At 31.0% G+C, this 15,988-nt stretch overlaps 1 protein-coding gene across 1 annotated transcript; it reads left to right on the top strand.

The window, feature by feature from the left end:
• Window positions 1–931: 931 nt before the first annotated feature.
• LOC134714548 (eukaryotic translation initiation factor 4E type 3-like) lies at window positions 932–14,655 on the top strand. Its single transcript, XM_063575892.1, has 7 exons — window positions 932–1,131; window positions 2,231–2,303; window positions 3,886–3,980; window positions 4,803–4,863; window positions 5,132–5,198; window positions 6,755–6,910; window positions 10,523–14,655. Exons 1-7 carry the CDS (start codon window positions 974–976, stop codon window positions 10,579–10,581), a joined length of 669 nt encoding a protein of 222 aa, XP_063431962.1. The 5' UTR covers window positions 932–973; the 3' UTR covers window positions 10,582–14,655.
• The last annotated feature ends 1,333 nt before the right edge of the window (window positions 14,656–15,988 follow it).

The following is a 15,988-nucleotide window of genomic DNA, read 5'->3' as shown; positions in this document are numbered from 1 at the left end:
CGGACCCCTCTTAGCCTGGTAGTGGGTACCCTACTGTGTAATAGTAGCCAGTCTCACATGGATTTTATAAGTTATTTTCCGGTTTTTTTATAGTCCATCGTGCCAGGAAAACAGTACAGGGGGCACGATGGATAAGAGGAGTAGTCGAACTCGGTAACATTGAGGGTATTGAGCATTGTTACCTGTTATCTGTTACCTGTCTGGTAGGTTCACCCTTTCTAAGGGTCACTCCCAATGGGATTTATTTAGGTTAGTATTAAATATGTACATTATTTACAGTTGTACATTTAAACTTTTAAAGTAATAATACCTGTACAGTAACACCATAAACCAAGAAACTCCTACTTTCACTTGATAGACTGATATAGTTCATTTTAGCAAATTTATCTCTTGTTCAACAGGGTTGTTCGTTTTGTATATGTAGTCCATAGCATAAAGTTCGTGTGATATTCTCAATGTCCCTGATATTTTGATATTTGATGTTAACTTTTTCCTTGATCTTTTCAGATAATGAGTCCAAAATAAACCACCATATATATAGAACGTGTCAGGTGTGCTCGACTCCAATCTAAATTGATGACTAGATGGTAACTTTTCCAACCGAAGCCAGCCAGAGCTTCTCTCCGGGCAACACTGCTTCTTCCAATAGCTCTATAATATATATGCCTTCGCATTATATTTCCATTACAACGGTTTAAAGTGTTCAGTCATGCTGATATTTGTAATGATTACAACTAACCTATGCATATTTGACTGATCTGAGTAAAAAAAAGGAATGAAAAAAGACAAATAGAAAAATCGGTAAGTTACAGAAATAGAAAATAATGCCCGAGTACATTTATTCTAGGACTTTATTTCAATCATAAAATAGAGGTGTTCCTAAATAGAGGAAGCTCCTATACGAAGAAAATAATACGCCGAAGATCAAGACGTAAATATTTTGATCACGTGATTGGACTTCGCCAATGCTGTCATGGCGGTCTCGAGCATCAAGAGTTTCGATGGTTTAAATTCCATCAAAACAATGCCAGTGGGAAGTCCAAATCTACCTCGTTCAACCCTCAGTGAAATACATTCACAAGAGGAATGTGGTATTCCATTAAATACACGATGGACATTCTGGCTAGACAAGTAAAACATAATAATATTCCTCTGGAAACAAAACTACCCAATCTTCACCTAACGAAAATTACCATTACTTTCAGATTGAACACATGTTTCATTACTTATTTTTTTGAACTATTTAAACTAATCACCATTGGGAAGAGTCAATTTGACGACACTGATGACAAAATATCCTTGTGTCATCAACTTTTTTATTTCAAATTTGGATTCTTTGTGTCTGTCGGTGTCAATAGACAAGTTTCGATTTCGATGCATTTCTGGCAATAACTTTGGTTTTAGTGAACATCATTCATGCGTGTAGGGGCATTGTCACTTCAGTTCCTATGTTGAGCTGGAAAACTAGAAAGCTATATTGCACAAATTATTCGACAAATTGAATTCTCATAATACACTTTATCACTAATAGTAATACGGGACCGCTTTAACTTTTGACACATACAACAATCACTTTTCCATTGTGGCTTCAGATATTTTGTTTTATGACGTCAAAATTTTACGGGAACCTGTCTGATATACAGTATAAATGACGGAGAAATAGCGATAAGGTGTATTGTCTTTCAGCACTGATGTCATTAGCGAATTGTGATTCTAAGCTATACCTACAGAACAAAGTTTATTTCTACTTTATCCTACACAATAATGATCACTAAGATGCTTGATGATTGTTTATAGTGCAGGGATACAGGCGATCCCCTTTATCATTTGTTTATCTGATAAATGACGTCATATGATAAAGATGTGCATAATTGACGAGTTTTTTTCCGGTAATTACAACTAGACCTAGAGGGCCATTCATGTCCAGAAAGGGGCTATATTAAACTAGCCTGGTCTCTAAACCTAACCCATACCTACATTTTATGTAACCCTAGCCCTAAAAAGGAACTCTTGCCTTAAACTACATGTCATTTTGTACCCTTGCCTCACCCATCTCTTCTTGTGCCTACCTAACTTGCATTTTCATTTACAGTACTACAAAACAGGGTCCCCAAAAGTAAAGTAACTAACGATTTGGTAAATTGTCTCTGAATTTACAAATTTTATAATCCAACAAACTGATAGAATTACAAAATTAATGTGTTTTAAAATAATAATCTTTCTTCTTCAGATCAATTCCTGGTACAACTGTAGCAGAATATGAGGCTACCATGAGGAAGTTATACACAGTCAGTACAGTACAGGTTGGTATACTTAGGAAGTTATACACATTCAGAACAGTACAGGTTGATATACTTAGGGAGTTATACACAGTCAGACGATGAGTCAGTACTGTACAGGTTGGTATATTTAGGAAGTTATACACAGTCAGTACAGTACAGGTTGGTATACTTAGGAAGTTATACACAGTCAGTACAGTACGGGTTGGTATATATTTAGGAAGTTATACACAGTCAATTAAGGAATAACAGTCATGACAGTACTGTAGTTGAAGAGTTGCCACCGTCAATTGTAGATTTGACGGTCGCAAATGCAGTTTTACTGGCGACGCGTAGCAGAGACAGTAAAACGGAGATTTGCGACCGTCAAATCAAAATTGATGGTGGCAACTCTTCAACTACAGTACTGTTATTCCGATTCTAATGCATTACAAAAAGAAAAAATACGATAAAACTTGAAAAAATGTCTAAATTTGTCAAATAAAAAAAAATCCGTGAAACTTCATGAATGATTTTGGCACAAAGACGTCATGGCTAAACGTGACGTCATACAAATGAAAACTTACAAATTGGAGGTTATTACGTTACCTGTACGCTTCAAATTTGGATAAAATTACATTAAAACGGCAAATTCGAGGTAGGTGTTGTTTTATTTTCGATTATATAGTAGTAATCGAACATTTGTTGATTCATCAATTCAAAATGGTGGGTCTCTCCTTAGTTACGCCTGGTCAACTGTGGATTTGACGGCAACTTTAAGCCAATGAAAAAAATTGTTACATCCAAATTGCATTAGAATACAGTATAGGTTGGTATATTTAGGAAGTTATACACAGTCAGTACAGTATGGGTTGGTATATTTAGGAAGTTATACACAGTCAGTACAGTACAGGTTGGTATACTTAGGAAGTTATACACAGTCAGTACAGTATGTGTTGGTATATTTAGGAAGTTATACACAGTCAGTACAGTATGGGTTGGTCTATTAGGAAGTCATACATAGTCAGTACAGTACAGGTTGGTATACTTAGGAAGATGTAGATGTGGTCTCATTGTTGCTTGCTTTTGTCAAGCATTGGAGGGTGAGGGTAATGTGTCCTGTTTGGGTAATATGTTATTGTGCTGATTGGAGCCTTGTGAACTCACACGCTAGAAATCAAAATTCAAATTAAATTCAGTCCAGTACAAAGTAGGGGTCATATTCATGTCACATCACAGTAATTTTGTCATGATATACATGTAATATTTGCATCTGTACATAAAAGGCTATCATCATCATCATTTATATAGGGTTTTTTTCACCAATATTAATCATGTTGAAAGGTATTTTTTGGCTTACATGTATGACATTGCACGCACACAATTCTGAGTTTGAAAACTATTTTTATCTAATAGGAAATTTTTTAAATATTGTTTCCATATTAATTTGATATACTTCAATGTACTTCCCAGCTAGCTAGGCAATTCACTTTACTTACATGACTTAATTCATATCTATTTTGGAAAAATTGTGAAAAGTGTAAAGACTTAATTTCCATCAACATTTTAATTGCAAAAACAATTTAAACAACTCTTTTTTTTTAATTGTTTAAATTGTTATTTTAAGGGTTTCTGGAGTGTTTATAACAACATACCCGATGTTGACAAGCTGAATGTCAGATACACTTATCATTTAATGAGGGAAGAAAGAAGACCAGTTTGGTTTGTATTATTATGATTTGTCTTATATTCCATACACCATTATCTAGTGTTTTATCTGTGTCCCTTTGAATCTCAATAAGGTCAAAATTCAGCACTTATAAGCAGTTAAAATTGCAGTGAAAATTCAATAGACGACTTTCGAGTTGGATGCATTTCTGTCAAAAACTCAGGTTTTAGTGAACATCATTTGTGCGTTTAGGTGCGTCATCACTTCCGTTCCAATGTTGAGCGAGTGGTTAGAAAACTATATATCTATATTTTAGGAATTATGCCGCAAATTGTATTCTCATAATTGACAATCAGCAATGCTGTCATTGGGACATGTGATTAAGTACCTACAAAACACCTATTATTTATAGTTTATCCTGCACAATGACGATCACTAAGACACTTGATGAATGTTTATAGTGCAATGATACAGGCATAATTGACCGAGTTTTTTCCTGTGATGGATGAACTCGAAAGTGGTCTATTGATTTTGCAATAACCATGATAACAATTGGAATTCTTCAATAGTAGAAAATAAATTTATGCAAGATTGATGATGGTAGTTTCTGTAATATTTGTAATAGGACATGATCATGATGATTATGAAGAATTTAAAAAAAAAGAGGTTTTATTATTGCACCATTCCTACACTATGTTAAATTTATGTCACAAATATCATAAGGTTATCATGCCAGTTTTTTTGGTTTTCTTGCATATTCACGGTTTATGCTGCTCTCCAAAAAGTTAACTTTAAAAGCTTGATCCCCAATTTTGAGGCTTTGGTCCAGTACCTTTTTTCTGTTATATTGAAAATCTATCAATTTTTTTTTACAGGGAAGATGAATTTAATTGTAATGGTGGAAACTGGAGAATAAAATGTCACAAGTTTGAATCTGTAAGTACAAAATGTATCAGTTTAGGATTATATACTTAAAATGCTTGCCAGAAATCTTAATTGTAAGTGACCATGATACAACAATTTATTACTAAACATTTAAACATTTGCAGCTGTGTAATAAGTGATCATAATTAGTTTCAGAAATACTGAATTTTGAACAAATTTAATTTTATGATCATCACACTATATTACACACTAAATAAAAAGTATTACTTTTATCTGTAAGAATATGATATATATTGTGTGTCTATGTTTTGTTTTATAGGTAAGAGTATGGAAGGAACTTCTATTAGCAGCAATTGGAGAACAGTTTTCTGACTGTTTAGCTGAAGGTATAGAATAGGTTTCAACAATTAATATGTTTCTTTATTCAGTCTTCTTTTTATGTCCCACCTACGATAGTAGAGGGGCATTATGTTTTCTGGTCTGTGGCTCCGTTATTCCGTCTGTGCGTCCGTTCGTTCAGGTTAAAGTTTTTGGTCAAGGTAGTTTTTGATGAAGCAGAAGTCCAATCAACTTGAAACTTAGTACACTTGTTGCTTGTGATATGAGCTTTCTAATTTTAAAGCCAAATTAGACTTTTGACCCCAATTCCACGGTCCACTGAACATAGAAAATGAAAGTCTGAGTTTCAGGTTAAAGTTTTTGGTCAAGGTAGTTTTTGATGAAGCTGAAGTCCAATCAACTTGAAACTTAATACACTTGTTGCTTATGATATGATCTTTATAATTTTAAAGCCAAATTAGACTTTTGACCCCAATTCCACGGTCCACTGAACATAGAAAATGAAAGTCTGAGTTTCAGGTTAAAGTTTTTGGTCAAGGTAGTTTTTGATGAAGCTGAAGTCCAATCAACTTGAAACTTAATACACTTGTCGCTTATGATATGATCTTTATAATTTTTAAGACAAATTAGACTTTTGACCCCAATTTCACGGTCCACTGAACATAGAAAATGAAAGTGGGAATTTCAGGTTAAAGCTTTTGGTCAAGGTTGTTTTTGATAAAATTGAAGTCCAATCAACTTGAAACTTAGTGCATATGTTCCCTATAGTATAATCTTTCTTATTTTAATGCCAAATTAGATTATTACCCAATTTCACGGGCCATGGAACATGGAAAAGGATAGTGCGAGTGGGGTATCTGTGAACTTTGGACACATTCTTGTTTAAGCCCCATTTATGGGCATTATGTTTTGGGTCTGTGAAATTATTTAGATTATCCTATACTTTAAGGTAACTGGTGGGAACAGAGGTTAATACCTAAAAAAAATGATTCATGTTTAATGCCACCTTCAGGACTTTTGTGCTTTTTAGTGGCGGTCAATTTTACTTGGTGGAGGAAGCTGGATTGCCCAGAGAAAACCACTAACCTTTGGTAGGAAAACTGGCAATCCTGATTCCTAGTCAATAATATTTATAGTCCATCGCACCTGCAGCATGCTGGATTCTAACTCACAACCTTGGTGTTGACAGGCTAGCGATGCAGTGGTTCAACCACTTTGGCCACCAAGCCACTCATAAAGTCTTAGGGAGTTATGTTATTGTCTCCAACAATATAAATGGTGTTTAATTAAATTCATGTATTAGTGAAAGGACAGATTAAGGTATTCTTTGTATAATCTTTCATGAAAATTTTGCAAGCACTAAAATGTTCTTTGCATTAGGTCTAAAAAAAAATTAAAAAAATTTACAGACAGTTTTATAAAATTGTTTTAACCTTAAGTGATGCTAGACCTTGATTCTTCGTCTGTGTTGTCTCTTGTTTAAAAGATTATCTTTGTTGTACATTTTGGCCAATTTTGTTCCTAATCCAACGGCTTCTTCTAATGGGTCTCTCTGCCCCGAGGTTGTAGCTGGCACACTTCAATGTACTTATGATACTTACAGGTGATGAAATAAGTGGTATGAGTATTAGTGTACGAGAAAGAGATGATATATTACAAATCTGGAACACTCAAGCTTTATTACATGAACAAGCAACAGTTATAGATAAAGTCAAAGAATTACTACCTGATGTTCATTTTCCTGCCATATTTTATAAAGGTAAATACGATATATATTAACATGATTTATAAGTATATATTGAAGTAATTTACAGCTTATATGAAATTTGAACTAAAAGTTTTTTAGAGAAAACTGATGAAAATGTCAGTAAGACTGCAACAAAGGTACACAATATAATCCATTTATAAAGACAACAGTAAGACTGCAACAAAGGTACACAATATAATCCATTTATAAAGACAAACCAAGTTGCTTTTTATGAATGATGTCATTAAATAAATGGTTGTTACTGTGACGTTATAACAATACATTATGACATAAAGAATTTAAGGGTAAGTTGTCTTCAGTATAGTAGTTTAATGGTTCGATGTAAGAGGTTATCCGATTCACATATACAGGAAAAGCTGCCCATTTGGGTAAATTAACACCAACGAAAATATAACATATAAAAAACTTTGCTTTATATACATAAACCTTAAAATTAATCTTGACAAAATAGATTTATATCAATCCATTGGAATTTTAACTCGGGGAAAATTCTATTTTTTTAGAAATATTAAGGACATTTTACTTACTTCTTATTTTAGGCCACGTTTTTTTAATTTGTTGGTTTACGGATTTTTCCCATAAAAAAGTCGGGTCGGTCGGAAAAAAAAGAAAAAAAATATCTTTGAAAACTGAAAAAAATTGCAAAATAAATATATATTTCACCTTACTAACAAAATGTTTGTCTTATATGCTGTTTTGTCATCATTTCTTAACATTAAGTTCGATGAAATATTATTGATTATTGATCAGTGATCATGAACATCGCATGACATCGTTTAATAATTTCCTGTAAAAAGGGGGGTTGCACGGACAAAGACGAAATTAAATCGTTATAATATTTCACAAACAAGAAAAACAGATTCGGGTAGCTCTCAATCAATTCCAGAAATCTTGGTGAATAATGATCTTCAAGCACAAAAACTGATATAGAAAAAAATGTAAAAATGTCGTACAAAAATAAGTTTCAACACACGTGTCGAAAAACGAATAGACTCGTCCACTGGAAACATGACAAAATCGGGTTAATCAGTTGTCATGCAATCCGGTTTTTGTCCCAATGATCAATTTTTATACGACCGCAAATTTTGAAAAAATTTTCGTCGTATATTGCTATCACGTTGGCGTCGTCGTCGTCGTCGTCGTCGTCGTCCGAATACTTTTAGTTTTCGCACTCTAACTTTAGTAAAAGTGAATAGAAATCTATGAAACTTTAACACAAGGTTTATGACCATAAAAGGAAGGTTGGTATTGATTTTGGGAGTTTTGGTCCCAATATTTTAGGAATTAGGGGCCAAAAAGGGCCCAAATAAGCATTTTCTTGGTTTTCGCATTATAACTTTAGTTTAAGTTAATAGAATTCTATGAAATTTTGACACAAGGTTGATGACCACAAAAGAAAGGTTGGGATTGATTTTGGGAGTTTTGGTTTCAACAGTTTAGGAATTAGGGGCCAAAAAAGGGCCCAAATAAGCATTATTCTGGGTTTTTGCACAATAACTTTAGTTTAAGTAAATAGAAATCAATGAAATTTAAACATAATGTTTATGGCCACAAAAGGAAGATTGGTATTGATTTTGGGAGTTTAGGACCCAACAGTTTAGGAATTAGGGGCCAAAAAGGGACCCAAATAAGCATTTTTCTTGGTTTTCGCACCATAACTTTAGTATAAGTAAATAGAAATCTATGAAATTTAAACACAAGGTTAATGACCATAAAAGGAAAGTTGGTATTGATTTTGGGAGTTTTGGTCCCAACAGTTTAAGAAAAAGGGGCCCAAAGGGTCCAAAATTAAACTTTGTTTGATTTCATCAAAATTGAATAATTGGGGTTCTTTGATATGCCGAATCTAACTGTGTATGTAGATTCTTAACTTTTGGTCCCGTTTTCAAATTGGTCTACATTAAGGTCCAAAGGGTCCAAAATTAAACTTAGTTTGATTTTAACAAAAATTGAATCCTTGGGGTTCTTTGATATGCTGAATCTAAAAATGAACTTAGATTTTTGATTATTGGCCCAGTTTTCAAGTTGGCCCAAATCGGGGTCCAAAATTAAACTTTTTTGATTTCATTAAAAATTGAATAAATGGGGTTCTTTGATATGCCAAATCTAACTGTGTATGTAGATTCTTCATTTTTGGTCCCGTTTTCAAATTGGCCTACATTAAGGTCCAAAGAGTCCAAAATTAAACTAAGTTTGATTTTAACAAAAATTAAATTTTTGGGCCTCTTTGATATGCTGAATCTAAACATGTACTTATATTTTTGATTATGGGCCCAGTTTTCAAGTTGGTTCAAATCAGGATCTAAAATTATCATATTAAGTATTGTGGAATAGCAAGTCTTTTCAATTGCACAGTATTGTGCAATGGCAAGAAATATCTAATTTCACAATATTATGAAATAGCAAAATTTTTTTTAATTAGAGTTATCTTTCTTTGTCCAAAATAGTAAGCAAGAAATATCTTATTGCAAGATTTTTTTTTAATTGGAGTTATCTTTCTTTGTCCAGAATCAACTTAAATCTTTGTTATATACAATATACAATGTATATTTACTTTTTACTACCAACTGATAAATTTAAATAATCTTTACCATTCAGTGATAACAAGCAGTTTTTTTACATCTTAATATTTTATGATGTATTTAAATGAGTAGTTATTGTTGCAAACTCCATTAGAATATTTTAATTGAGATTAGTTTTGGAATAAGGGAAAGGGGGATGTGATAAAAAAATTGGGTTCAATTTTTTTTATTTGAAATTTCATAAATTAAAAGAAAATTTCTTTAAACATTTTTTTGAGAGGGTTAATATTGAACAGCATAGTGAATTGCTCTAAGAGAAAACAAAAAAAATAAATTCATTAGAACACATTCATTCTGTGTCAGAAACCTATGCTGTGTCAACTATTTAATCACAATCCAAATTTAGAGCTGAATCCAGCTTGAATGTTGTGTCCATACTTGCCCCAACCGTTCAGGGTTCAACCTCTGCGGTCGTATAAAGCTACGCCCTGCGAAGCATCTGGTTTTCGTTTAAAATCTATGAAACAAGAAAATTTCAAATGATTTGTTAATATTCAGTACTTTAATTGATGTATTCCACCTGTCCACATTTGGACAAGTCTATTTCTCTGAGATGATGCATCTTACGGACTGATGACAAATAAGGGAAACAAACTTATTTTGTAATTGGTTTTAAACACAGGTTTTGTTCCGCAAAATTATTTGCGCAAAAAAAAATTTCAAGGTCAGTTTGTCTATTTTTAGAAACGTAAATTGGAAGTATTTATTTTTCACAACAGAAAGTGTTATCAACTTTGTTAATGATTAATGCATTTCATTTCATAAAAAAAGAAAATTTTAATTATATTTCAAGGAAAATGCATTTATAAGGGTCGGCGGGAATAAAAAAGCATGAAAGTCTAATTTATTTTTATTCTGAAAATCGGAAAAATCGGGTCGGCGGATCCGTAAACCAACAAATAAAAAAACCGTGGCCTTAAGTCTATTAACAAATCACATTCATCTTCAAAATGCTTGATTGTGAAAGTTTAAAAATAATATTATCAAATCAGTTGTTGTAAAAGTTTTGTTTTTGTTTCAGCTTTTCAGACACATTCAGCATTTGAAGGTGATAAACACAAGTCAAGTTGGAAAGGATGAAAAAGAAAGAAAGAAAAACCAAAGAAAGTCAAAGTTATTTCCCCCAAGCATTCACAAATTATGTCATAACCAGTCAACATGTGGTAATAGTGAAGATTGAATGACCTCATTATTGTGAGAGAATTAGAACTCATTAATTTAGTATGAATGATAAAGAATACATGTTTCTCAAAAGTTAAGAATGAACCTGATCAAAACCTTCAGGAAATAACACTTCTTCTATATCATGTTTATAGCTAGTTGTATTTTGCCAGATTTATAAAATCAAGATAAAAGGAAAGAGGAAAACACTTATATATGTCAATTTTTTATGGAAATTGTAGGTATCAATGTAGATACCCTTCTTAAAAATTAAACTGTATTTTATGAAGTTTGTATATGATTTTATAATCATGTCCTTATAGCAACATATATATGTAAAACTTTTTTGTATTTATGGCACAAATGTTTATCTTTAAAAGAGGATTATTTTAAGAATTTTACAAAGTGTTGTTTATTTTTTTACTTGTCTGTGGCACCAAGTTTTGTCCAAATTAATTTAAGTATAAGGCAAAAAGTAAGTTACATATTCTACTATGTTTTGAACTGAGTTATGAAAAACAAAAACAGAAAATGGGACATTAATGTTATGACAATTGTTAAGTTGGTTTATAATCAGTTCTATATTTGACTAGATAGAGAGAAATAGAATGAAATAAATGGTTCTGGCTTTTTCAACTTCTATATTTGGATCTTTATTCATGATTATGAGAGTATTTGTACTAATAGTGTGATTGTTGTATCAGGAGTTCTCCCCAGATCAAATAAATGTTTAGAAGACATGTTATTTCCTAGTCATCATGCACATTGTAGTTAGTCATTCATTAGCAGTGTCATACATGTATAGTTAACCTTTTTCTGTGCCACAATGAACTAAAATGTATGTCTTTCACTTATGGAATGATAGAAATGTGAGTTTTTATAGAATAACTGCATTTTTGATAGACTTTTAGTATGATATTTGTAGTTTTATTTATTTATATGTTGACCATATAAAGGATGAAATGTGAAATACAAGCTATCACATTTTCAGAATACATTGTTTTTTGGCATATTCCATTTTTTCATAATATGTTTTTTTTTAATACAATTTAATATGAATGCACTTGTTAAGTTTTCTTTACTTGTTCTGTTATGAAAAACCTTTTGAACTGTTTAACTATGTCTGGATTTATAGAAATAATTTGTCACTGATACAATATGTTCTTAAGAAATATTCTATTCATTTAAAAAAAAAATATTTTTATTATCAATCTAAATCGGCCTTTCTTTTCAATATTGCTTATTTATTTCCTTGAAAGTTGTCTGTTCCTGACTCCAAATGTAAGGGGCCCAAGAGGCACTAAACACAAAATCTTGTTTAACCAAATACTGATGAAATAGAGGATTGAACAAATATTTTATGTCCTTGTATTATACATGCCAGTTGAATGATATATATTATACATGTTAAAGAACAAATCAGTCAATTTGGAGAAAAATCAATTGGCTTGAAATTGAGTTGAAATGGCTGTTTCACAGTTTGTATAGTAAAACATAGTCTCAAAATGAAATCCACAAAATTGTCTCACAAATTAAAAATAGGCAATCCTTTACAGGTTACAGTTTCATCTCGGGAATCTAATATGAAGAACAGTTGACATTTACAATAAAAAAATATGGAGATGATTCAGATGTTTTAGGTAACTTTCCACAAGACATTATTGAGTAATTGATTATGCTTTATTTAAATAAAAAAATTATACTGGAATAATATCTACAAAAGTTAAAAACATTTTAGAGGAGTTGCAAGATTTAAGAGTCAAGAGGTCAAACAAAAAAAGAGTGTTTAGTGTTTACTTTTATAATACTTCTTTGTCACAATTCATTACCAAAAGTACCGATAGAAACTTGAAGTAGTTATTTTGTGGGATAAATAAAAGGCCAGGAAGTGAACCATTTAATACAGGTATTTTTTATATTTTGGCCTCTCATTAGCTGTCTCACAGCATGAAGGATGCTTTGATTTTTCTTGAGTGAATAAAGTAATAACACTTCATTTGTACTTATTTAATATTTTTATTAGATCATTGAATTTCCATTTTATTAAACATTTTCATTCCAAACTTTATATGTTATGATTTATAGTTTTCATAATCTTGTTGTTTTTTTCTCTAGTAACGTGTGCTAAAAGCTTTACCCCTGCTTCTCTGAGGCAGAAGATTCTGTGCTTGTGTTGTTTTCTATCATTTATATTCTATTTATATACTGGTATAGTTGTATTATTGTTTTTTTACAATTTTATAGTATTGGAAATAGTTGTACGCAAAATTCTTTGCCATTTTATTTAAAGTTGTAATATCAAAAATGAATTTGAAGTAGAGGGCTGAAGAGTATTTTATACAAGAAACATTCACTTTTTCCTCATCTTGTAAAGTGCTTTAGACACATAACCTTTATCAAGTGTAATTTTTATTCTTATTTAGCGTTAATTTTTTTTCATTGTTTATCTTTTCTACAATTTTCTCTGTCTAGAAGGGAAAACAAATCTACAAATCATCAATTTTATGGTGGACGCTACAAGACCAGAGATTTAAGTAGATTTTTGAAGTAAATTTATACCTGTAAATGTTTTAGGTAAATTTGTTTAAATCTTCATCAATTATCCAAATTTCTCTCACTGCAATTTTTACATTTAAAACCTAAGAAATTGTAGCTTATTTGTTTTGCAAATACCTGCATTGACTTTTTATTTTGATTTTTGTAAGTTTCTGATGTATGTGAAAAAACAAAAATGGCTTTTGAAGAAGTAAAATTGTAAACAACTTCTGTTGGATTGTATAAGTGATATATATTTATATTAGAATAAAAAAGATGGTATATATATCATTAGAGGTAAACAATGTTTTGTATAGTAATATCTAGAGATATATGTGTGTCTATATTTAGAAAATTGAAATATGAGAGGATGCCATTTTGTGGTACTTGCATGAAAAATGTGATAAATCAGTATACTGTTATGTATGTCACTGAAATATTTTATCAAAAGGTAGACATTCTCATTCCATGACTTGGCAATTTCAAAAATAACTTCATGCTTACTTAGTCATTAAAGGGAAATTTCAACGGTGTTTCTCAGGTATTACTTATTACTATTTTCTACGAACACATTAGTATGCTCAGGTTACATAAAAAAGGAAAATGTGGTTTAAAGTCATCTTTCTGAAATAAAAATCATCCCCAACTAAACCCTATAGTAATAAGGCAATTTCATTGCTTTTAACAAAGCAAAAATGGTGTTTATTCACAGTTTTCAGTTTTGTTTTACTGAAATTTTTAAATTTTGTACATGTATACCCTCTCTACTTGTTTAAATATCTTTTTAAAAAGAGGATTAAAAAAACTCTGAAACAAATCATCATTTAGATACAAAAAATAAGATTTGGTATGATTGCCTATGAGACAACTCTCTCTACCAGAGACCAGATGACACAAACATTAACAACTATCATCAATTAAAAAAACTTATTAAAGAAAATTTACTTTTTTTTTATTTTTGTTCAGCTTTAGTAGTAAAGACTTCTGACAGTCCATGAATGCAGTATTTTGTGTTTTTTCGTTTATTCACTTAATATTTAATTTAAGCTTTCAATATGAATAAGGATGATTTGGAGCATATATCAATAAGGCTTGCTCAACTGAATAATGCAATAAAGAAAGGTGGTCTTTGACTATGCTTTAAAAGAATAACATAGCAAAAATCAAAACCATCAAACACCACAGAAATATTATTTAAAGAAGACAATTCCTTTTATTTAAATATGATATATAATCCAACCAAATATGAATATATAATAATTTGTAAAAAGATTTAAATGAAATATGTATTGAATAAATGTCCATCACAGATGCAAATATTTCATGACTGTTTTTAAATGGTGATTGAATAAGGTGCTTGTTTAAAACAAAACTTGTTTTATTTTTATATTTTTATTATGTTGTTTGTGTCTTTTTTTTATTTGTATCTCATCAGGCAAAATAAAATTTCAATTGTCATTTTATTTTGTTTATTTATTGAATTAAATCCTGAATTTGATTTCAGATAATTATTCCATATTACTACCATCTATAATACTAAAGGAAGAGACCATTTTCCTTCAGCTGCGTCTACTCTGAAACCATACAAAGTCACAAATATTTGTGATATGAAGTATGGATGTAGTGTTTTGCACTTCCTAAATATGTCTTTGAAACAATCTTTTTTCCACAGAAAAAAGTCACATTTTGAGAAAATAACCAAATTCAGAGACCGCTATGGATCCATGTCTTATACGCTTTCATGCATGCTCAGTTGACGTAACAAATATCAAAGGAATGATTATTTCATTGTCTGACCTGCTACAACGTGAGACAAAGGGACATCTGGTGGAGACTTTTGTATTAAGCTTTTATTTTTTTTATGGTAAGAAGAGCAGGATTGATTGTATGATGGTTGGTTGCTTAATGTCCAATTCCAAATATTTCATAAAGGTTTAGGTTAAATAAGAGCTTTTATACTGATGCTTAAGGGTCTGAACTTTCCATCTGGGATATGTGAGTTGTCCTTGACCTCATTTTCATTGTTCAAAGACAATATACAAACTTCTTTTTTATCACTCTATTCTTTCCAATTATGAGTTATAGGTAAACTATATTTGATCATATTTGGTACATAGAATCATTGCAAGGAATACATGCATGGCCATTTGAGTACACATCAATATTCCCTCTTTTCATGGTTTATCAAAGTTAAATTTTCATGATGAGATTAGTTCCTCAGATACTCTAAGTTATAGATCAACTATATTACAATTGATGATAAGATAAGATAAGATAAGATTTATTTTATTAAAGTGTCACCATCCATTACAATATCAATATATATATATATACACATAAAGTCATAAGAACCCAACATTTATGTAAAAGGATGCCAGCCGAAAACGACTTATGAGACACTATCATTAAAACAAACATCTAATACATACATAAAAGGACAGCTTTGATACATTTAAAATGTATTTCGTAAATTAAAAAAAAAAATAATTAAAAATAACAAAACATATATAATTTCTAGATGACATGTTTTCGTCGATAAAACATATGATAAAGGGAACTAGCTAAAAGAGGAACCATATTCTCATTACACATAAGATAACGAAGTTTTTCAACATCACATAAATTCTCAAAATCAACATTTAAAAGACAGGCTTTGGCATATAATTCATGTCTGATATCAGAGTAAAAACAACAATTAAAAAGAAAGTGTTTTTCATCTTCAATTTGGCTACTATCACAAAAAATACATAAACGGTCTTGTAGAGGTTCTGGTGGTCTAGCATATCGACCT

The sequence above is a fragment of the Mytilus trossulus genome, chromosome 1 (assembly GCF_036588685.1).
Source record: "Mytilus trossulus isolate FHL-02 chromosome 1, PNRI_Mtr1.1.1.hap1, whole genome shotgun sequence".
Lineage (NCBI taxonomy): Eukaryota > Metazoa > Mollusca > Bivalvia > Mytilida > Mytilidae > Mytilus > Mytilus trossulus.
Note: the sequence above shows the minus strand (reverse complement) of the source record. Positions and strands in the feature narration are given on the sequence as shown.